The 23,465-nt window shown below is 46.0% G+C and overlaps 1 protein-coding gene across 8 annotated transcripts in view; it reads left to right on the plus strand.

The window, feature by feature from the left end:
* The window catches only part of SLC4A11 (solute carrier family 4 member 11), a 265,118-nt gene that overhangs the window by 211,992 nt on the left and 29,661 nt on the right, over positions 1-23,465 (plus strand). For 7 of the 8 annotated variants that reach the window (XM_053256951.1, XM_053256953.1, XM_053256946.1 and 4 more), the window contains exons 9-14: positions 1,286-1,370; positions 11,775-11,900; positions 13,463-13,576; positions 14,670-14,802; positions 16,833-16,906; positions 22,936-23,155. In XM_053256951.1, the coding sequence (XP_053112926.1) occupies positions 1,286-1,370; positions 11,775-11,900; positions 13,463-13,576; positions 14,670-14,802; positions 16,833-16,906; positions 22,936-23,155 (752 nt within the window). The remainder of the gene's footprint in view (positions 1-1,285; positions 1,371-11,774; positions 11,901-13,462; positions 13,577-14,669; positions 14,803-16,832; positions 16,907-22,935; positions 23,156-23,465) is intronic. The other variant, XM_053256952.1, reaches the window with a different exon arrangement.

A 23,465-nucleotide genomic window follows, 5' to 3' on the forward strand; every position in this document is an offset into this window, starting at 1 on the left:
ACTTAGCATATTTATTTATTTATTTATTTTATCTCTATTAATTTTTATCTTGATTTTTTGCATATGCTTCCAGAGTGGAAGCAAAAACAAACAATTTAAAATACTAAAATGCAATACAAAATAAAACTTCATTAACGTAGTTGTGAAAACAAGAAATTCTAAGTGGAAATAAGGGAGCATACTTTCTGCTTCTTTCAACATAGTGACTGCTACCTAGGTCTCCCTTACGGGCTGTGAAGTTTGTATTTAGCTGTCAGGTTCAAGAGTCACAAAGAGAACATAGGAAGCTGCCATGTACTGAGTCAGACCATTGGTCTATCTAGCTCAGTATTGTCTTCATAGGCAGGCAGCGGCTTCTTCAAAGTTGCAGGCAGGAGTCTCTCTCAGCCCTATCTTGGAGATGCTGCTAGGGAGGGAACTTGGAACCTTCTGCTCTTCCCAGAGCGGCTCCATCCTCTTAGGGGAATATCTTACAGTGCCCATGCTTCTAGTCTCCCATTCATATGCAACCAGTGCGGGGTGTGCCTATACTTTGAGTGGCTGCCATCTTGAAACAAGATGGCGGATCTGCAAAAGAAAAAAAATACCCATGCCAGGCCCTGACATGTTATGAATTTGGTTGAACTGTAACTACAAATGTAGATTGATGGGGAGAGAGAGAGAGAGAGAGAGAGAGAGAGAGAGATCTTATAAGCCTTCTTCCTTTTGGAAAGCAAGCTTAAAAATTCATACATGCATATTGGAGATTTTTTTTAATTGAAAACTCATCAGTAGGCTCCTGAAGAGCAGGAGTCTGTTGGTTCTCTCAAGGGAAGGCTGGTTCTCCCAGAGTGCTCCAGTGAGAAGATCATGTCCTGGTGTCTGCCAATCAAATCCAGAGAGCAAGGTTTCCAAAGCCCCTGATCTTGCAGCTCAGACAAAAGTGGTCCTTTGGTTCATCCAGCTGCATAGCATCCTGGGCTTAAAAGCCTGAAACCAGCACTTTTGATTCAGTCCACATTTGCCCCATGTGGCTCCAGGGAATGACCGACAAACGTGGACGCATTTTTACATGTATCTTTGAGGGGTGGCTGACTAGGTGAACATTTTGGCAATGCATGGAAAACCCAAGTTGCTTTCCAGGTTTTTCCATTTTGTTTTATTGCTTAACAACATCTTTGAAACAGCCTTTAAAAGAAAATGATTGGTTTTTATTGTCTTGCAGCTAGAGGCTTGCTCTCTCATCTTGCTCTCAACAATAGACTAGCATTTTTGAACTGACATAACATTTCCTTCCTTTCTTTAGCTTCACGAGTTCTTCAATATTGGCAAAGGAATTTTTGATGACATTGCACGGAGGTTCCCGGTGTACGCGCTGGACTTCACCGACGGTAGGTGGGCCGTCGTTAATGGGAGTCTGATTGGCGGATTCATAGTTACATTCCATGTTTATGTCTGCCGTGGCCCTGTTGATGGAAAGAACATGAGGAGTGGGCCTCTTGTGCATGAGAGAGTGTTGGGTTTATAGATTATTCCCGTTGGTCCTTAGCCAAGGTTGGTGTTTTTATATATTTGCTCTGAACCAATGAGTGTATGGCCCAGCCAACACATGCAGCAAAAGGAGGCAGGGATAATCTTATTTATTTATTTGATTTATATACTTCCAGGCTCCAGGTGCCAGCAGTTCACAGAAACAAAGACAAACAAGACCAGCTATTAAAACAAGAATTAAAAAATCTAACACATTCAGAAATTACAACAATTAAAAAATCTAAACAGCAATTAAAATTTTAAAACTCAGAAAGTACTAAAAGCCTTGAGAAAAACATGTGTTTAAAGGGCTCTTTTGAAGGCTGGTAAAGATGTTAAACCACTAATGTCTATAGGGAGCATATTCCACAGTTGGGAATGACTGCAGAGAAAGCCCACTCCTTTCTCTGGACGAGCTGGTGTTATATGGAGATGGACCTCTCTCGGTGATCTTAATGTGCGGTGGGGATCATGCAGAAGGAGTTACTCTCCCAGGTAACCCGGTCCTAAGCAGATAAGGTCGGAGAGTTCTAAGAAGTTGGAATGGACTGCTCAACTTTGGCCTTTAGATCGGAGATGGTTTTTGAAAGGCTCAGTTTGTGAAGATTTCCCTGCAATAGAAAACTAGCACAGGACGTGGCAGGCTGGACTAGAACCTTTCTCCTTGCTGTGTTATTTTGCAGGGATTATTTTGTTTGTGTTATTTTGCAGGGATTTTTCAAGGAAGCCTTCAGAAAGGGCATCCCTCACTTACAACCTAAAATGGTTTGCTCTACCGCCTAATTCTGCTGCATGTATAAACCAGCCCCCAACCACATGAGGAAATGAATTTTTCATTCAAGGCAAAGCAGGTTGCTATGCAAGGAAAAGTCCATTAGTAGTATTACGAAGGGTGTTTATCGGAATCTGTGATGCAGCCACATTTCGAGTGCCTTTTGCAGTTTTGATCACCACATCTCAGAAAGCATATTGTAGATAGAGCTGGAAAAGATGCAGAAGAGGCTGCCAAAATGATCAGGGGGCTGGAGCACCTTCCTTATGAGGAAAGGCTACAGCAATTGGTGGGGCTTTTTAGTTTCGGGGGGAAAGGCAACTAAGGGGAGACATTAGAGAGGTTTATAAAATTATGCATGGTGTGGAAAGAGTAGATAGAGAGAAGCTCTTCTCCCTTTCTCAAAACATTGGAACCAGGATCATCCAGTGAACCTGAACAGCTAGAGGTTTAGGATGGACAAAAGGAAGAACTTCTTCACAGATTGTATGATTGATCTGTAGGATTTTCTGTCTCAAGATGTTCTGATCGCTTCATTCACTTTTAAAGCCATCAAAGCGAGTAGCCAATTCATGGGGGACAAGTCTATAAGTGGCTATTCGTCTTAATGGATCTAAGATACCGTCAGATTCAGAAACAGGGTGCCTCTGAATAACAGTTGCAGGGAAGGAAGGCAGGAGAAGGGGCATGCCTTCATCTTCTGGTTGGGGGCTTCCCGGGGCATCTGGTGGGCCACTGTGGAGAAACCGGATGCTGGACTAGGTGGACTTTGGTCCTGATCCAGTAGTGCTCCTCTTATGTCCACTAAATCAAAATGCTCGACAGGTCTGTATGTATGTATGTATGTACTTTATTTATTTATTTAACATATTTCTATACCACCCAAAACTTGATCTCTGGATGGTTTACAATTAAAATCATTTAAACATTAAAATCATTAACATTAAAATCATTTAAAACCTAACATTAAAATAGTAAAACTATAAATCTAATTAAATGCCTGGGTGAATAAATGTGTCTTCGTGCCTTTTTAAAAGTTGCCAGAGATGGGGAGGCTCTTATCTCAACAGGGAGCGCATTCCAAAGCCCAAGGGCAGCAACGGAGAAAGCTCATCCCTTAATGGGACAAACATGTAGCAAACGTAGTTGTACCTCTCCAGATGATCTTAACAGGTGGTGGGGCTCATGGTGAAGAAGACATTCTCTTAAATACCCAGGGCCTAAGCTGTTCAGGACTTTACAGATAATAACCAGCTCCTTGCATTTTGCCCGGAAACATATCAGCAGCCAGTGTAGTTCTTTCAACACAGGAGTGATATGGTCTCTCCTAGATGACCCAGAGACCAACCTGGCTGCCACATTCTGGACCAAGTGCAGTTTCCGGACTACGTACAAAGGCAGCCCCGCATAGAGTGCATTGCAGTAACCCAGCCTAGAGGTTACCAGCATATGTACCACCGTTATGTTGGTTTTATGTTGGTAATCCAGTCTCCTGCAGATTTGAGTGTTTATCATATTTACTGCCTGATATGTGTGTGTCTAGGCAGTGTACGCAATTTAAATTTATATATATATATATATATATATATATATATATATATATATATATACACACACACACACACATACACACAAAACTATTTCACAGAACAAAAACCATTAAGCAGTTTAAAATTAATTTTAATTAAAAGCCTGAGAAAACAGGTGCATCTTGAGAGTCTTTTTAAAAACAGAGATGAAGAAGCTCTTACTTTGAAAGGGAGCATTCTATTCCTAGTCAGAAAAATAATCAGGGACAATAAATGTGAAGTCTGTTTAAAGTTAATAGTTTTGACTGTAATGAGGTATTTATCCTAGACAGAGTCTGTTTCACAAATCTGTAGAATAGGCTCTGTTGCACATACTTAAAATATTGCTCCGTGCTGTCCTCAATTTATTGCAGTAGCAAGCTTCTTTTCCTTTGGGGAGCTCAGAACAGCTTATATGGGGCTTCAGGCAGTTGGATGTACCATGACTAAGCTGGGGCATGGTTAGTTCGTTGGTAGTAGCACACCAGTGGAATAGCAATCCACTAGCGGAGGTTTAAACAGATTGCTGCCTGGGATGGACCCAGCCTGCTCTCTGATCTGCCATCCTGGAACAGTCATCTCTGTCATGCTGCAGCTCACAGTGGTCCTTGTGCCCTGTCCCTGTTGCCAATGTTCCCTCTAACAAGGATCCCCAGATGCTGTTGACTACAACTACCATAATCCCCAAGCAAAGGCTGTTGCAGCTGGGGATGCTGGGAGTTGGAGTCAACAACATCTGGGGATCCCTGTGAAAGGGAACACTGCTGTTCACCATGTTTCCCACATGTGCACCAGCTCAAGGGGAAAAGGCAGTGGCCCCATTCCATGGGTATGGACACGCTGGTGCCACAAAAGGGTGACGGGAGGGAAAGAGGCAGGCCAACTGTGGGGTGGTTGGAAAGGTTTGCTGGGCCCCCCACCAGGGCGACAGGCTGACTGCTTATGCCCGGCCACTTAGAACTTGATTATTTATTTATTTTAAAGTGTTTGCATATTAAGGCCAAAAGCTGTTCTCAAACCTGTTCTCAAAAGCTGTTCTCAAAAAGTAAAACATTCATAATGTACCATCTAAATAAGATGAGGGTAAAGACAGAAAAATCAGCAAGAAATGACCAAGCAATGCCATATTTATGGGACCAAGATAGGAAAAAGTAGCGACTATTTCAAAGGCCATTTGAGAAAATAGGCTCATTCACATGTTATGTTCAAGTATACAATGTAAACTCGTACAGATCTATACACAGGCATACATGTTATGCTCAACGCAGATACAGAAGTACACTTACTATCTGCACCATGCATTTGAAGGGCCTGAGGGCCTATATCCAGGTTCAAGCCACCTAATGGCGCAGTGGGAAAGTAATCTGCCTAGAGAGCAGGAGTCTGTTGGTTCATAATCCCCGCTGTTTTGTTTCCCAGAATATGGGAAACTCCTGTAGCGATATAGGAAGCTGCTGAAAGGCATCATCTCACACTGCATGGGTGGAGGCAATGGTCAACCTCTCCTGTATTCTACCAAGAAAGCCACATGTCTCTGTGGTCGCCAGGAGTCGACACCGACTCGACAGCACGACGTTTCTCCCCTGCCTTTATATCCAGGTTCACTTTTAACATGAACACAGGTACAGTCATTCGCACGAACATATGCATGAGTGCACACACATCCGTACACTTGTAAAGCATAATGTCTGAATCAGGCTAAAGTTTTTACTGCTTTGGGGGACGTTAGCCGGGAGAGTGTGGCTTTTCTGGTGTCCAGCTCCAAGTGCTCAGTAATCAAAAGATGTTCTGGTGGCTTCATCTACTTTTAAAGCCATCAAAGCTCGTGGCCAGTTCATGGAGATATGGAGTCTTATCTTGCTTTTTCTGTTGTTTGCTATAGAAAAAATGAAATGGAGGTCAGCGGCAATGGCCAGGCCACGGAAGGGGAAAGGGTGGTTCTCTCTCCATAACATGCTCTCTGGCACTTTTGGTCTAAGACTGTGACATGCTGTAAGCTGAAGGAAGAACAGTTTCCTGGCATAAGTCTTTTAACTTAATAGGTAAACTCATAGAAGCACTGAAGAACGTAGTTAAAGGCTGCTGGCGAAACTCACAACTTAGTGGGTTCAGCCTTATGTCCTATTATTACAGGTTGAGTATCCCTTATCTGGACTGTTTGGGACCAGAAGTGTTCCGGATTTTGGATTTTTCCAGATTTTGGGATATTTGCAAATATATTGGGCATGGGATCCAAGTCTAAACACGAAAGGTTACTGTATTTTATTTTTTTAGGTCCAACAGAGCAGGCGCCAAACTGAGCAGGGAGTGGAGGAGGGGGTCTTTCCCTTTTCCCTCTAGCGCCAAAGCGAGAACATCAAAAACATTAAAAAGCTTCACAATAAAAACAGAGCCGCAACTAGAGAGAATTAGAGACAAAAACCCCGTCACTAATAGCCTTCTGAAATAAGTAAGTTTTGACTGCATGTTTAAAAGCAGCAGAATTTGAAATCTGCGAGCGAGTGAGCTGAGGCATTTTGTTTTTTGTTTTGTTACGGCGCACACTGTGGTCGTTTTCGGATTTTGGAGCATTCCGGATTTCGGATGTCCGGATAAGGGATACTCACCTGATACTGAATTCCTTTAGAGAGAACACAATAAGATTTAATTATCAAATGGGAAGCTGTGAGGTCCTTATCCACGACTTTACCTAACAATGCCCCTGTGACTAAGGGGGGTAACTAATTAATTCCCCATAAAAACATAATGGGCGTAATCATGACTACCTTGTCGCACTTATTTCAGTGGGACTGACTCATGACTCACTTAGTCTCTGGATACTGCTCAGGGATTCCAATGTCCCATTTGAGGTTTTGAGGGGTTTTTTGTTTTATCTTTCAAGACTCTGTTAAGTGGGTAAACACGATGTGAGGGTAGAAGCCCTGTCATGAGACAGCCACAGTCCAAACGTGTTTTAGTTCTTCCTTCCAGATTATTAATAGTTGCTGTTTGAATACTAAGAATAATGGGTGCTTTCATTTTATTACTCTAGGCTTTTTGTGGCTTTGTTAATCTCCCAAGCGGCTTCCTGTATGAAATGCTACAGATATGACACACAGCAAAATTGAGTTCCTTTGTGTGTGAAACTGGGCTTCCTTTGCAAGCAGATATAAATTCCCAGCCTGTGTAATATTTTGGGCTTGGTTCTAATGCTTTGTAATCTGCAAACTAGCAAAAATTTGTTTAATTTTCACAACCTCTATTTAATATGTTTAATTTGCACAATTTTTTTTCAGGGACTAGTCTAAGGCTTCTTTCTTTCTTTCTTTCTTTCTTTCTTTCTTTCTTTCTTTCTTTCTTTCTTTCTTTCTTTCTTGACCATGGGTCCCCAGATGTCATTGGACTACAGCTCCCATCATCCCCAGCCATAATGGTTGAAGACCATGGGATGGTGGGAGTTGTAGTCCAAAAGTATCTGAGGACCCAAGGTTAAGAAGCCCTGAATTATTATAATAAAAGTTAAGGATGTTGCAGTAACGCCTAGAAGATTGTGAAGTAATGTATATAGAGACATGAAGGCCAGGATAAAGAGCCTTAATGTTGCCTAGCTTGACTCTGATTTTCTGGACACCTGCCCATTTTTTATGGTTTCATTTAAACATTTAGTATCTCATCTTATCACTGATTCTAGTCCATTTACAAAGCTATCAAAATTCTTAAAGGTGAATAATCATGGATTTCATAAGGGGAGACATGATAGAGGTCTATAAAATCATGTATGGTGTGGAGAAAGTGGATAGATAGAAATTCTTCTCCCTCTCACATAAGACTAGAACCAGGGGTCATCCCATGAAACTGATTGCCAGGAAATCTAGGACCAATAAACGGAAGTACTTTTTCACACAACGCATAACCCACTTGTGGAATTTTCTGCCACAAGATGTGGTGACAGCCAACAACCTGGATGGTTTTAAGAGGGGTTTGGATAATTTCATGGAGGAGAGGTCTATTAATAGCTACTAGTCAGAGGGCTAGAGGCCCCCTCCAGCCTCAGAGGCAAGATGCCTCTGAGTACCAGTTGCAGGGGAGTAATGGCAGGAGGGAGGGCATGCCCTCAACTCCTGTCTGTGGCTTCCAGTGCCATCTGGTGGGCCATTGTGTGAAACAGGATGCTGGATGGGCCTTGGGCCTGATCCAGTAGGGCTGTTCTTGTGTTCTTATAACTGAGTGGGGATTTGAACTTGAGTATCCCAAGTCCTAGTGTGATACTCCAACCACTATACCATGCTGGCTCAGAGGAAGGACCCAGATGAATCTCTCTGGGCAGTTATGGAGAATTTTCTACTCCAGACCCTTTCTTTCTGTGTAGGGATTTTGAGCAGATCTGGGTTGGACAGAGAGAGGTGCGCTGTAAAAAGTATGCTGAGACTTGGAGGAAGATCCCATACCTTGAGTCATCATCGAGTTCCTTGCTTTCTAGCAATGAGGACTAGAAACTTGATGCCCTGTACTAAATGATAGCAAATTGATAGACTTCTGTGAGCTGGAAAGCTCACAAAAGCTGCATTATTCTTTTTCTTGCATCTGGGTGATGCCCAGTGTGCTGTGACCCTAAAGGAGCCATGTTTTCTCTGTGCCTGGTGACTCCGGCGTTCTCATTCTCTCACGTGCATTTCCCCAGCTTGCTGCTGCTGTCTCCAGACAGGACGGGGCTTGGGTGGTTACTCCCCATGCCCCTTGTTAATGAGTTAGGAACATAGGAAACTGCCATATACTGAGTCAGACCATTGGTCTATCTAGCTCAGTATTGTCTTCACAGACTGGCAGCGGCTTCTCCAAGGTTGCAGGCAGGAATATCTCTCTCAGCCCTATCTTGGAGATGCTGCCAGGGAGGGAACTTGAAACCTTCTGCTCTTCCCAGAGTGGCTTCATCCCCTGAGGGGAATATCTTGCAGTGCTCACACTTCTAGTCTCCCATTCAAATGCAACCAGGGCAGACCCTGCTTAGCCATGGGGACAAGTCATGCTTGCTACCACAAGACCAGACTTGCCTGCATTTAAATCTACCCCTTAGGACTGGGGTTCCTGAGCAGATAGCATGGTCCAGTTACAATCAAAGGCAAGGTATAAAAGCACATTATTTTCCAAAGTGCAGGCAAGTGCCGTCATTGTCAGCACAGGCCTAGCGGTTAGGCGGGGGAACTTGCCGCGGTGTGTGTTCCTGCCCCTTCTCAACCAAATGGCAAAAAAGCGGGATGCACGCCAAATAGGAGAAATGGGATAAAAAAGCACCGTGCAAAGGTAAATGCTCAGGGACCAGAGAAATTGCTAATGGTAGCGGAACCCCTACTAATGCTGGAAAAGTGACCAGAAGTTCATATGGAGGAACGTGAAACGAGTTCCAGATACTATATTAGAATGAAACCGTATCAAGTTTTCTGGATTATTGATTGATACGGTTTCATTCTAATATAGTATCTGGAACTCGTTTCACGGATATAAGTGCCTTTTTTCCTCCATATGAACTTCTGGTCACTTTTCCAGCATTAGTAGGGGTTCCGTTACCATTAGCAATTTCTCTGGTCCCTGAGCATTTACCTTTGCACGGTGCTTTTTTATCCCATTTCTCCTTCTCCACTAAAGGCTGACCTGAACGCATCTCTTCCTGTCCCTTGTCTTCAGAGGGATTGTTGTGTCACTTAATTAGCAACATGTTTTTGCAGCATTCTGTGGGTACTGCAATTGGCAACTACTGAAACGGAGCTAGGCAGCATCTTTGCAGATCCCTTCCCTTTCCAATAAGCTACAGCTGTTTGCCAGGCTCAGGTTCCCTGTGGGAGCCGCCATGGTACGGCTCCAACCTGGAGGCGAGAGCGTATGAGCAGGATCTGAAGCTGCCGTCGACTGAGTCAGAGCATGGCCATCTGCCTCCATCGTGCCTGCCCTGACTGCCAGGGGCTCTCCAGGGTTTCAGGCAGGGATCCTTCCCAGGCTTACCTGGACTGCCCTAGAGGCTGTTGGGCCCAAGCCGGATTCTTGGGGAGCCGAAGGGGTCTGGCTCTAGCCCTGCACGAAGTGAGAGGGGCTGTACTTTTAAAACATTTGGGAAAGGTCCTTCGCTCAGTGGAAGAGCAACTGCTTTGCATGCAGAAGGGCCCCAGATTCAGGCCCTGGCAGTGTCTCCAGGTAGGGCTGGGAAAGACCCTTCTCTAAAACTCTGAGGAGCTGCTGCCAGTCAGTGTAGACAGATCAGTGGTCTCATTCAGTAAAAGAAAGCCTGATAAGTTCGTAGCCCTTGAAAATTTAGAGGCAATATTTATGACCCTTGGGGGATGCCTAATATCCAGTCGTTGAGAGGTGCCGGTCCCAAATTGTTCTCCCCACTACCACCTCGCCGCAAGCCCATTGAAGAGAATGAGCATAAGCCAGCAGTGTGCTGCAGCGACTGAAAAAGCAAATGCACTCTTGGGCTGCTTAACAGAAGCCTGGCGCTCCGATCTTGAGAAGGGATGGTTCCATGCTGTGCTCTGCTGGACTGATCTCACTTGAACACCATGTCCAGTTCTGGGCCCCATACATTAAGGAGGAAATTGGTAAACTGGGATGAGTTCAGAGGAGGGCAAGAAAGGATGGGGTGCTGTGTGTGTGTGTGTGTGTGTGTGTGTCTCCCCTCCCAGGTGCATAGAGCTCTGCAGGATATAATAAATAGCTGGAAGGAATGGCAACCCTCGAACCAGCAGAATCCCCTGAGTGGTGTGTTTATTTTCTCAAATTGAGTTTCCTCGCCTGGGAGTTTTTTCCTTTGCCTAAAAAGAAATGTTAGCTTGGGTGGGGGGGGGAACGCTCAGAGTCCTATTCAGCTGTTTCATGGGCCATCTTTGGCCAAGTAAGAGGAAATCCTTCACTCCTGACCCCTTGCCCTCTCTTGTGTTCAGGAAAAACAGGCAGATTCTGGCTCAGCGGTCCGAGTTACTTCTCCTTCCTGCCAGTTTTCAGGCCGAACTCTGCAGGACTTGCTGTCCGCTTAGATATGCAAGCCCAAAGAGTTCTGGTTCCTTGTAGGAGGCCATCTTTACTTTGGTTGTGTGCTTGAGCCCCGGTCCACACCTGATGTTCCTCAGTTGAGTTGGGGCATTGAGAGTGTATGTATTGGCTTCTATCCAGGGAAATCCATGACAGCCCTTGAAGAGAGCCAGCAAAGCTGTTCTTGAAATGTTGTTTGTTATGGGGTGTGTCTTTTTGGTCTTTTTTCTTTCTTTTGGAAGTTTCATCATGCCTTCAAGCAAAGTCTCCCCTGCTGCAATTCATAAATCCCCCAAGGTTGGCTGCCCAGGCAACAAACTGTTCACTGATTTTGGTGTTTTCTCAAAGGGGTTGCTGGTCTCTTCCTCTCCTCCACCCCCACCCCGCCTTTTGCTGTGTGTTTTGGAAAGCGTCCTAGCATCATCTTTTAAGGCTTCAGTAGATGCGATGGGCTCGGCATGTTGTTTTTTTAAAAAAGAGTGTTAACCATACAGTGGATATTTTGTCGTCCACAAATTCATCTTTAAAATGGGAACATATTTGAGTTACTCGAAACAAACATGGTATCGTCCAGACCAATGACACCAACTCGTTATTGACTCAGGGTGAGGCAACTTCATATGTTCATATGATGTTTGGTTGCTCACTACCCCTGGGGAGCCCCAACCATTTGGAATCGGGTCTCCCCCTATCTTGGTAGCCCCTCCCCTTCATCTGCATAATCCCATCTTGGCTTCTATTCCTGGGTCATGGAAAATGTGGTGGGATGTCTAAAGCCAGAATTTGCATATCGTATTGTATTGTTGCTCCTCCTAAGGCTCTTTATAGTGTTCCATAGGCTGTCTTTTATTAAAGCCAGGGAGCTGACTACACTTAGTTCTCTTGAGTTTTTCTTTCATATAGCTATTTGGGCTCTGTTCTAGGCATTATTGGCAACAACAAAGCCATTGGCAAATACATCACCACCATGATCTTTCTGTACTTCGCTTGCCTTCTGCCATCCATTGCTTTCGGCTCCCTAAATGACGAAAACACAGGCGGTGTTATTGGTGAGTTCCCTCTTTGCAGTACATCTAAGCCCTATTCGCATGTTATGTTCAGTGCATGTACAATCTACATATAGTATACGTTTGAACAGTTATTTACTCATGTACAGCTGTACACTTCCTCTCTGTACCCTGCATTTGAGGGTGCCTGTACGCACTTCACTTTTAAATGAACACAAGTACAGTCATGCACCGAAAACTATGTACATGTGAATGCACATATAATGTCATGTCTGACTAGGGCTCTAGTCTGCAAGGAAACACCAAGAGAACACATTGCTGACCTTTTGAGGTTGTTTCGTAATGCTGCAGCTTGAAGGGGAAGACCTTCGTGAGAAGAAATAAATCTCTCTGAGTGTGATTTCCCTTTTCATTCAACTGAAACCACTGCATCGTTTTAGAGAAGTAATGGATTAGTAATAGAAACAATTGCTTTTCTGTTACCATTTGGGGTGTGATCCCATGGTTTAGAGATCCCAGGATTCCTGCAGGGGGGATAGGTCTTCCTTACTGTACAGTACAATGTACTGTACTGTACATTGGTTTTATGCCAGTTGTGGCTTCCCCCCAAAAATTCTGGGAATTGTAATTTAATGACAGTGGTGCTGAGAAGTCTGTTAAAGGTTTTTCTTTTTTCCTGATTTTGTTGCTTTATTCTCGCTGCTGTTTGGTTGATTTTATGATTGTTTTATAGTATTAGTAGCTGACTTATTTGGACCCGTGTTACCCCCTTTTGCATGTTCCTTTTAACAGAAGTGGCACACCCATGCCTTAACATGAATAAATAAACCCATAGCCCCACTGCAAGATTAGGTCCCAAGGTTCACCAGGGAATGACTATTGAGTAGTTTAAGTCTCTGATGCACTTAGCACCTTCAGAGTGAGCAATGGATCCCCACATATTGGATACATAAATAGCACTGTGTCCCGGTTGGTTGGCTGGTGTGCGGGATCGTAAAAGATCCAACAAGCCCTGGTTTGATGTCCTAGTTCGTTGGACGCCTTTAAACCATGGTCTCCCAGTTTGTACATCACAGAAAGCTATCGTTTTTAATAAGCCAGGAAGCTTTGTGTTTTAGCCAGGAGCTTGAGGGGAGAAAACCCCAAAGAGGGTTTAGCCCGTCTTCCTGCCTTGCATTTTACATGCTCAAGAAGTTTGGGGGAGTAACAGCAGGAGAGAGGGCATGCCCTCAACTCCTGCCTGTAGGCTTCCAGTGGCATCTGGTGGGCCACTGTGTGAAACAGGTTGCTGGACTAGATGGGCCTTCTTGGGCCTGATCCAGCAGGGCTGTTCTTATGTTCTTATCCAGTGTAACCTTCTGTGTCTCAAAATTAGAGCACATATGCACCATGTTCATAGTAAGTAAATGGAGAGCTTGCAAAATGCATCACAGACTGCATCCTTAGCACAATTCATGGCTGCTGAGATTTGATTTGGAACGGAAAGGCTGTGACCATGAAATAAATCCATTCATTCATGGCTGTATCATTTAATATAAGTTTGCTTGGTAGCAGTCTCATTTTAAAAACCCCGTCTTCCCCTCCCTGCAATCATTTATTTCCAGATGTGCAGAAGACCATTGTTGGCCAGTGCATCGGTGGGCTCCTCTATGCTCTGTTCTCAGGCCAGCCACTGGTCGTATTGCTCACCACCGCTCCTTTAGCCCTGTACATCAATGGTGAGTTGCTCAGGCCAGCTGCTTGTGTACATTTCAGAAGCTTCAAGAAGAACCTTGGCGGGCACCCTGCCTAACAAAAGTGCTGTGCAAAATACCAGGGATTTTTGCAGTTGTGCCATTGTGCACTTGCCCTGTCGTACTCTTGCACAAATGGGGTGTGCTGCTGGCTGTGTAACTGTTGTGCAAGCATGCTCGCAGTAGCACAACACTAGTCCAGAATACCAGCTCCAGACTCAGTGCAACGGCTTTCCACAAGCACATTGTTAGGATGTCAGCCCCCTGTGTTCAATCTCCCTTACGCACCCCTATGCTTAACGCCCCATCCAACCCCACTGCTGTCCTGTGATCAATGGGGCGATGCACCATTATCATCCCTCTGTTCCCCACCCCCTTCCATGTGTAGCCTAGAGGAGAGCAGGAAAGAAATCAACACTGATCCCAAATTTTAATTGGTGATCTGCACATACAGCAGAATCTCACTAAACTGCTTTTCCTGGGTTATGTCCTGATACTTCAGCTTGCAGTTCGAGGATTACATCTGTTCACTATTTCATTTATTTTTTAAAAAACATGCATCTGTGAATAAAAAGCTTGCCACAGAAGGGTATGCTGAAATGGAACTAGTAATTGTTCCTTACTACTGATTACAAACTTTCTGGAAGGTTCCCTGATGGGCAGGACCAAACCCATAATTCTGTGCAGTAACCTGGATCATTTCTTTCTATCATGTATGCCCTGGACCTCCAGAGTGCACACACTCCCAGTTATAACAGCCAAAAACCATTTAACAGGAAAAGAAGAAGAAACAACAATCTGAGAAAACCATGCAATAAGGGAAGAGCAGCAGCATCTAATTAATATGCAGACAGATCAAGGGGGCATCTAAAAACTCATCCCTTGATCTTTGAAAAGGCCTGGGAAAACAAAAAGGCCAAGTTGTCCCTGATGCTGAAAGGACATCAGCGTAGGTGCCGGACGGACGAGCCTCCTGTAAGCAAGGCTCACAGTGGGAAAGGCCCTCTCTCTGCAGCACGTGGTAACTACAAAAACAAACCAGCCTCGTTTAACACCTGAATGCTTTCTTGCTTTTCAGTGATCCGTGGGATCTGCGATGACTACAACTTGGAATTCAGCGCGTTCTATGCTTGGGTTGGGCTCTGGAACAGTTTCTTCCTTGTGCTGTATGCCCTCTTCAATTTCAGTCTGGTCATGAAGCTCTTTAAAAGGTAATGCCGCTTATTTTCTCAACTGTTTCAGCAAGCAGAAAATGGCCTCGTAGAGATTTGAAGATATATTGGGCAGGGGGAACACTTTGTGGCAGGGACTGAATCAGAAACTGGGAAGGCGGCCGCTCCAGGTGGCAATCCAGAGATGTATTCTTGCTCCCAAGAATGCTTCAAAAGGGCTGGAACCTCTGTGTACTTTTCAAGCACAATTTTGTAGTGTAGTTAACTTGTACTTCAAGGATATTCTCCATTCCGTGGGTTTTTTTTCCTGATGGGTCTTCTCTAGAGCAAGAGTTCCCAGCCATGAGTCCCCAAATGTTGCTGAACTGCAGCTTAAGGGAGGAGAGCCGGTCTTGTGGTAGCAAGCATGAGTAGTCTTCTTTGCTAAGCAGGGTCTGCCCTGGTTTGCATTTGAATGGGAGACTACATGTGTGAGCCCTGTAGGATATTCCCCGCAGGGGATGGGGCTGCTCTGGGAAGAGCATCTGCATGTTTGCATGCAGAAGGTTCAAGCTTCCTTCCTTGGCATCTCTAGATAGGGCTGGGAGAGACTCTTGCCTGTAAGCTTGGAGAAGCCTCTGCCAGTCTGGGTAGACAGTACTGAGCTAGATGGACCAATGGCCTCTTGGGATGTGGCAGCTTCCTCTGTTCCTGTGTACAGCTCCCGTCATTTCCCAGCCACAATGGCTCATGGCCGTTGTGGCTAGGGCTGATGGGAGCTATAGTCCAACATTTCGGGACCAAAGGTTGAGAACCCCTGCTCTAGAGAAAGCATTGTCCTCCCTTTGTGAGCAGGACATTACGTTGTATTTAAAGGGATGCTTTGTCCGTCCTACGTGCCTCAAGAGTGCCACCTTTAGGTTTAATTCTGACATGGGATCAAACTGTTGGTGATGGTTGGTTGGGCTTAAACCATCGCTTCATTGCTATCTGGAATTAAATTGGCAAGCCATGGTTTAAGGTGGTCGGGCAACCGCTCAGCAACCATGGTTTGATGTGGATTGACAGCCCCTGGTTTGTGCTCACTGTGCTTTGGCGTGATGCCTGAACTGACAAGCCAGAGCTACAGCCCTTGCTCTGCCCCCAGAGGCTGCTGTGCTGTGGAGACAAGAGTGACCTTTTGAAGCTCAATGTGCAGAGGTCGGAAAACAAAAACAGAGAAGCAGCTCTAGATCATTTGCTTGGCCCACAAATCGGTTGGACTGTTTGTTCAAGTCGGCGGAGTCCAACCCCTCCTGCCTCGCCTGCTTCTCACCCTCCCTGCCAGTCCCGCCTTCCGCAAGGCAAGGAGGAAGAGGTGCCAGAGAGAGAGGCCAGTCTTGCACACACCCACATCCTGGTGCTGTAGACGTCAGCCAGCCCCTTGCAGCCCTAGGAAAGCCCCTGGGGGGGGGGTGGGCCTCCCTATCCTTCGCAAGGGGGGTCTTGCAGACCCCGAGATCCTGGTGGTGAAGACAGTGTCCGAGCCCCACCTTTGGGTAGGAGTGCATTTCCAAGTACACCCCTCCCTTCAAAGAATTGCCCCATAGTTGCTTTCAACAAACCACCGTTTGTGTTCTAAACTGATTTGTACAGACGGCACTTTGGGGTTACGTCTGAATGGAGCAATCAGTAATAACTGCAGGAGGATTCCCACCTCCGCCGCCCTGGGACAGCTTCAGCAAACCCAACCAAACAGGGTGTGAATGAAATGTAAGAGATGATTTCCAGTGCATTTCAAAGCATCTTGAATCAAAACAAATTTGGCTTGGAGACACTGTCCCTTCACAAATGGAGTCAAATAAGTGAACACAATGTCAAGTCCACTTAACAATTATATAGTGTCCCCTGAAGAAGAAATCTCCAAATACTGTATGTTGGGATCTATTAACTGATATTCACAGATGCTTGGAGTCTACTGTTATGGTTCTCTGTGTGGTTGATGCAGACCCCCTTCTCACATTGAAATGGTGCAATGATGTGTTTTGATCTGTTCAGAACGTTGAGACAATTGCAGCAGATAATAGTAACTAATATGGAATTCTTTGTAGGTCGACGGAAGAAATAATAGCTCTTTTTATATCCATCACATTTGTGCTTGATGCTATTAAAGGCATAATGAAAGGTAAGCCTAGTGGTACATGCCACTGTTTGCAGTTTTATTGTGGAAACAAGCAAAAGCAGTTTTAAAACTTGTTTGGATCCAAGAACCTGAAGATATCCCAGTGTCTTTTTCTATAAAAGGCTGAGTATCAAGTTGTGGCACTTACTGGTTGCATCATGAACAAACTTTGAGGGTACAAGTGATCAGTCTTAAATTTCCAGGGATCTTGGAAGTTGCCTTCTACTGAGTCAGACCATTGGCCCATCTAACTCAATATTGCCTTCACTGCCTGGCAGCAGCTCTCCAAGGTTCAAGGCAGGAGTTTCTCCCAACCCTACCTGGAGATGCTGCCCAAAACCGAACCTGGGACCTTCTGCACACAAAGCAGAATAGATAGATAGATGCTCTACCTCTGAGTTTACAGCCCCATCCCCTGAAACATATCCATCACAATGGGACAAGCAGAAGCACTGGGCACATTGACTAATGAAGCAATAGCAAGCAAAATAGCAAGTTAAAAAACAAAAGTCATTGCCCTGGCTGTCCTTGGGTTAATCCCTTACCTCTTATCCTTCATGCTCCTTGCCTGAAAAGGAAGGACAGAGAGGAGAGCTGGTCTTGTGGTAGCAAGCATGACTTGTCCAAGTAGCTAAGCAGGGTCCGCCCTGGTTGCACATGAAGGGGAGACTTGATGTGTGAGCACAGCAAGATATTCCTCTTAGGGTATAATGGGGCCGCTCTGGGAAGAGCATCTTGGTTCCAAGTTCCCTCCCTGGCAGCATCTCCAAGATAGGGCTGAGAGAGATTCCTGCCCGCAACCTTGGAGAAGCTGCTGCCAGTCAGTGTAGACAATACTGAGCTAGATGGACCAATGGTCTGACTCAGTATAGGGCAGCTTCCTATGTTCTTATGATGTGTTTTGGTTCTCTTGATCAGGTTTTTGTGCACCTGTGCTGGGTGACTAAGGAACTTTGTATTAGATTGCAGTGGCTTGGATTTGTACTGGTACAGGCAGGTCATTCCAGCATATTTGTTCATGGGGTGCTGTAGCTTGTGCCGCCATTTTATACCGGTCTCTGTCCCCAGAGTCATGAGGGCAGTTCACGTGTCGAGAAACAGGGTAGGAGATGAGTCCTACCCATTTCCAGGAGCTGGGTGTGCTCCCGTTTGACAATCGTGGGTTAGATGGAAACAACATTGGAGGCAGGGAGCATGATAGTCTGAACAAGCCCCCACTGGGTGGAATGAGCCCACCCTACCCACATTCTGTCCCCAGGTTAAGAACATAAGAACAGCCCTGCTGGATCAGGCCCAAGGCCCATCTAGTCCAGCATCCTGTTTCACACAGTGGCCCACCAGATGTTGCTGGAAGCCACAGGCAAGAGTTGAGGGCATGCCCTCTCTCCTGCTGTGATTCCCCCGCAACTGGTACTCTGAGGCATCCTGCCTTTGACGCTGGAGGTGGCCCACAGCCCTCCAACTAGTAGCCGATGATAGACCTCTCCTCCATGAAGTTATCCAAACCCCTATGAAAGCCATCCAGGTTGTTGGCTGTCACCATATCTTGTGGCAGAGAATTCCACAAGTAGGTTATGTGTTGTGTGAAGAAGTACCTCCGTTTGTTGGTCCTAGATTTCCGGGCAATCAATTTCATGGGATGCCCCCTGGTTCTAGTGTTATGGGAGAGGGATTAGAATTTATCTCTTTCCACTTTCTCTATACCATGAATGATTTTACAGACCTCGATCATGTCTCTGCTTCTGAACGAGATCATGGTTCTGAACGAGGTAGGCGGGAAGATCGTCCTATCCAACTGGGGCTTGGCAGATGATCAAGCTCCTACCTAGTTTTAGCTGATTTAATAAATACATAAATAAGTTAAACAAAACAGGAGTGTTCTCAGCTCCTGAGACTGAGTAGGAGTCATCTCCTACTCAGTTGATGGTTGTGTGAACTGCCCTACTTTTGGGTTTGTTTGTTCTTACGCTTGATGGTCTTCAGGGTTGGTGGACCCTGCAGTTGTAGGGGGGGAAAGCACATTAGTTGCCACATTGCTGAAGCCCGCCCGCCCCTTGAAGCAGGGGATGTTGCCCGAAGGAGTCAGCAATTGTTCTCTGCCCCAATAATTGCTTTTAAAGTTGAAACAGAATTGCACAGGCTTCGATCATCTTGCCTCTGCCCCTTTTCAAATGCACAGAATAACTATCGTTTGCCCTCATCAATCCTTGGCGTTAAAGATACTTGGGGGGGGGATGTTCTTTCCATCCCTGCAGATGACCCATTTCCTTCCAAAGGGGAAGATCAGTTGAATATTTCTCCTAATTTCTAAAGCCATGTTGCTCCGACAGCTATGCAGGAAGGCGGGAGGGGTCGTGGGGGTGGGGAGAGGTGTTATTGCATTTGTGGGGAGGGGAGGGGGCTGCACATTCCTTTCCCCGGCTTAGTGACACGTTGTTTTTCAGAGTTGCGGTCCAGCCACCTAAGCTGCACTCCTGTTTGATCTTGACTTCTGCACTTTGCAGGAAGCAGCCAGGCAGCAGCTGAAGCAAACAAGAAAGGCCAGTGGCATCCGAGGGACCTTAAATAACTCCCCCGCTCGGCTTGTTCTGCTTCCATCGGGATGTTGCTGCCTGTGTTGTTTAAAGGGCGCGCTCTTAATCGCGTTCGTGCAAAGACATTCATTCAGCTGCTCTGCTGGGCAGCGGCAGCGGCCAAAGTGGCGAAGGAGGCAACAGCTGGATTTTAGCTTCCAAATCCTTGTTGGGTGGCAGCCTGCAATCTTGAGCTGCCCGTCACGGCTGTAGCGGACGAGAGGGAAATAGGTGCATTGCTGGAGAGGAGACTTTTTGCTCAAAAGCCATGCCATTTTGCTAGGCCAGACTTCTTAAACCTTTGCTAAGCAGGGTCTGCTCTGGTTTGCCTTTAGATGGGAGACCACATGTGTAAGGACTGTAAGCTCTTCCTCTTAAGGGATGGGGCCGCTCTGGGAAGAGCACCTGCCTGCTTGCATGCAGAAGGCACCAAGTCCCCCTGCCCCCACCCGGCATCTCCAGGTAGGGCTGAGAGAGACCCCTGCCTGCAACTTTGGAGAAGCCGCTGCCAGTCTGTGAAGACAATACTGAGCTAGATGGACCAAGGGTCTGACTCAGTAGAAGGCAGCTTTTTATATTCTTCATGCTAAGGCCCAGTGGCCAGTAGTGCCTCACCTTGACCCTAAGTGCAGCCCCCTGACTGACTGATTATTGGGCCTGCGTGAAGCTTCGGCCCAAGCTGAATACTCTGCACAGTCCCTCTGGCACCATGCAGAGGTGACTGTTCTCACCATGCAGTGCTGTGTTGCCCAGTGGTCAGAGCCATCTTGGAGGGTGTTCACGGAGTGCTGGAAAGTGTATCCCTACCCAGCGCTTTCCTTCTCGCGTTCTCAAGAGAGGGCTCTGTCTCTCATAAAGGGCACTGAGAAAAGTGGGGGTGTGTGCATAGGTCAGCACAGTGGGGAATGGCTCTCCCACGGAAGGTGTTTTGCTTGAAAAATAAGGAAGATCTCTGCTCCCGGGAGCACGGCTCTCTTCTTCTCTGCTCTCAGTGGGGCTCACCAGGTAGACGGTGGTGTTGGACTTAAACTGAGAAGACCTGGGTTCAAATTCTCACTCAGGGGAGCAGGTCTGATGGAGCACGTGCACTGCATGCTGAAGATCCCAGGTGCAGCCCCTGGCTTCTCCAGTTCAAATGGGATTAGGCAGTGGGTAACGAGAAGGGTCTCTGTCTGAGGCCCTGGAGAGCCACAGCCAGTCAGAGCACAAGTGCTGAGCCAGAGAAGCTAAAGGCCTTACTCAGTGTAAAGCAGAGTTGTATGTTCTTTTTCGTATGTCGTAGCTCAGCGGCCTAGCACACCCCTTGACAGTGCCTGGCAGCCCCCCCAGGTCGGGCTGGGCAAAACTCTGCTCTGTCTGAAGAGCTGCTGCCAGTCAGTGTAGGGATTCTCAATGTTGGGTCCCCAAATGTTTTTGGACTTCAACCCATAACCTCCAACCAATGGCCACTGGGGCTAGGGATTATGGGAGTTGAAGTCCAATAACATCTGAGGACCCAACGTTGAGAATCCCTGGTGTAGACAGTGCTGAGGTTGGTGGACCAATCGTGTAACATTCAGGGATTCTCAACGTTGGGTCCCCAGATGTTGTTGGACTTTAACCAAAGGCCACTGGGGCTGGGGATTATGGGTGTCGAAGTCCAAGAACATCTGGGGACCCAATGCTGAGAATCCCTGGGTTACTCAGCCGAAGCCAGCTTCAGATGTTCATATTACTTTGGGCCAGTCACGCTCTGTCTGCCTAACCTCCCTCAAAGGATTGTTTTGAGGGTAATGTGAGGTAAATACCCATATTGACTGCCTGAGTTCATTACGAAATGCAATACATACATTAAGGCAAGGGTCCACTGTTCCCTCTAAGGCCTGCGCGCACATATGCGTGCTCACAAGTTTTTGGATGTATGCTCATTTTATTTTTATTTAAAATATTTAAATACCGCCCCAAACTTGAGTCTATGTTCATTTTAGACCCCGCTCAGGTTGAATCAGGAAGGCCCCATTCTGAATGCACATGGTGTGCACACGCTGCCTTGATACTGCCGCCCAGAACAAAACTCTTTCTGCACAGAGATGGAAAAAAATTAGAGGAACCACTGCAAGGGTCCCCAGATGTTGTTGGACTACAACTCCCATCATCTCCCGCCACAATGGCAAAGCAGTTCGTCCAACAACTTCTGGGGACCCAAGTTTGAAAACCTTTTCGCTAAAGTTGTTTTCCACACACAAGGCTTTAAGTGATTCCTGATACCATTTGAAACACCCAATTCTGAGTTTCTTCTGCTTTTGTCCCATGTTCACCTTATTCGTGAGCATTTTGCTTCATGCTATTTGGGATCTTTTTGACGTCGCATGTTCTGTTTTAGGGCCGTAGGTTGGAAATTGGGATTGGGTATTGGGGCCCTTTTGTACTGGGAGAAGATTGATTTCTGGGATTTATTAGCCCTGTACCCACATTCAGATGTTCGTGCACACTTGCATGTGTTAGTGAGAATGACTGTAACCACATTCATTTTAAAAGTGAACCTGGCTCCAGACTCCCTGAAATGCAGGATACAGAGAGGACGTGAACTTCTGTACCTGCGTTCAACATAACACGTATAACTGTACCTGAGTAAAGATCTCTACCTGTGTACACTGTACACAGATTGTTATTGTTAAACATAACATGCTATTATCTGATTGCAAACCAATACAGCTTTGAGTGTCAGCCCCACTGATGCCACGGGGTTTTTGTTGTCAGTAGGACCAACTTCCATTGATATTGAGATTTACTCTGAAGTAAGCAGGGCTAGGATTTGGGGTGGAAATCTCATGCTTGGAAGGAAAGGCAATTTAGCCTAAGAAAGAAGAGAATGGAGGAGTTAATGTATACTGCGAAAAGGTTTATCCCTGCGCACTATGAGAAACCATGATCAAGCAGAATCATGATAGAGGGTTATAAATGTATGCAAGGTGGATAGAGAGAGTTTTCCCTCCCTTTCTCATAATGATGTCTTCCTGCAGTGCATAATTATGTCTTCCTGCAATGCCTAATTTATTTATGGAATTTGCTGTTCCAAAATCTAAGCTGTGGGCTTAGATGGATTTAAAATAAACATTCATAGGGGATCATGGCTACTTGTGATGGCTATATAGAACCTCCATGTTCAGCAGCAGTAAGCCACTGAATATCGGTTGCTGGGTGGAACAGAAAGGTGGACTAGTGCCTTCATGTCATACTTCTGGGCTTCCCAGAGGCATCTAGTTGGCCATTGTGAGAAGTATTAGTCTAGGGTTCCCGACCATGTCCCCACATGGCCTTTGGCCATTGTTGCTGGGGATGCTGGGAGTTGTAGTCCAACACTATCTGGGGCCCATGGTTGGGAACCTCTGCTTTAGCCAGAGCCAGGAGGGTTCCTATGTTCTCAGTAGTGTCATGAGTCCAACTGCTATCAAGATCTTCATTTTTATCTTGTTTTAGTTTTTGGAAATTACTACCATGTCTCAACAAAGACACCCAGCATCTCCATTGATAATGCCACCCTCTTGTTGAATATGTCAGTGGATCGTTCTGCTTTGGGGAATCAGACGGCTGGCCACTCTGCTGCCACCCCATACGGGCGTGAGACCGCCGTCCTTAGCCTCATGTTGATGTTGGGGACCCTGTGGCTTGGTCACACGTTGTACCAGTTTAAGAAAAGGTAGGTGGTAGTTGTTGCATGCAGGTATGTTATCTTCCCAGCGTTCCGGGGAGGTGTTGTCCCTACCTCCACTTGAAAGAATGCAGCATGCAAGGCAAACAGAGTATGCTACTTACTCCAAATGTAAATAATTACAAAAATCCCATGCATTAAGTTGGAGGGGATGGTGCTGTAGCTCCACAGCGGAGCATCATCATTGCCAGTCAGAGCATACAGTACTGAGCTAGATGGGCCTGTGGTCTGAATCGGTAGAAGGCAGCTTCCTATGAAGAGCTGCTGCGAGTCAGAGGAGAGAATAATGAATAGGGAT

The sequence above is a fragment of the Hemicordylus capensis genome, chromosome 5 (genome assembly GCF_027244095.1).
Source record: "Hemicordylus capensis ecotype Gifberg chromosome 5, rHemCap1.1.pri, whole genome shotgun sequence".
Lineage (NCBI taxonomy): Eukaryota > Metazoa > Chordata > Lepidosauria > Squamata > Cordylidae > Hemicordylus > Hemicordylus capensis.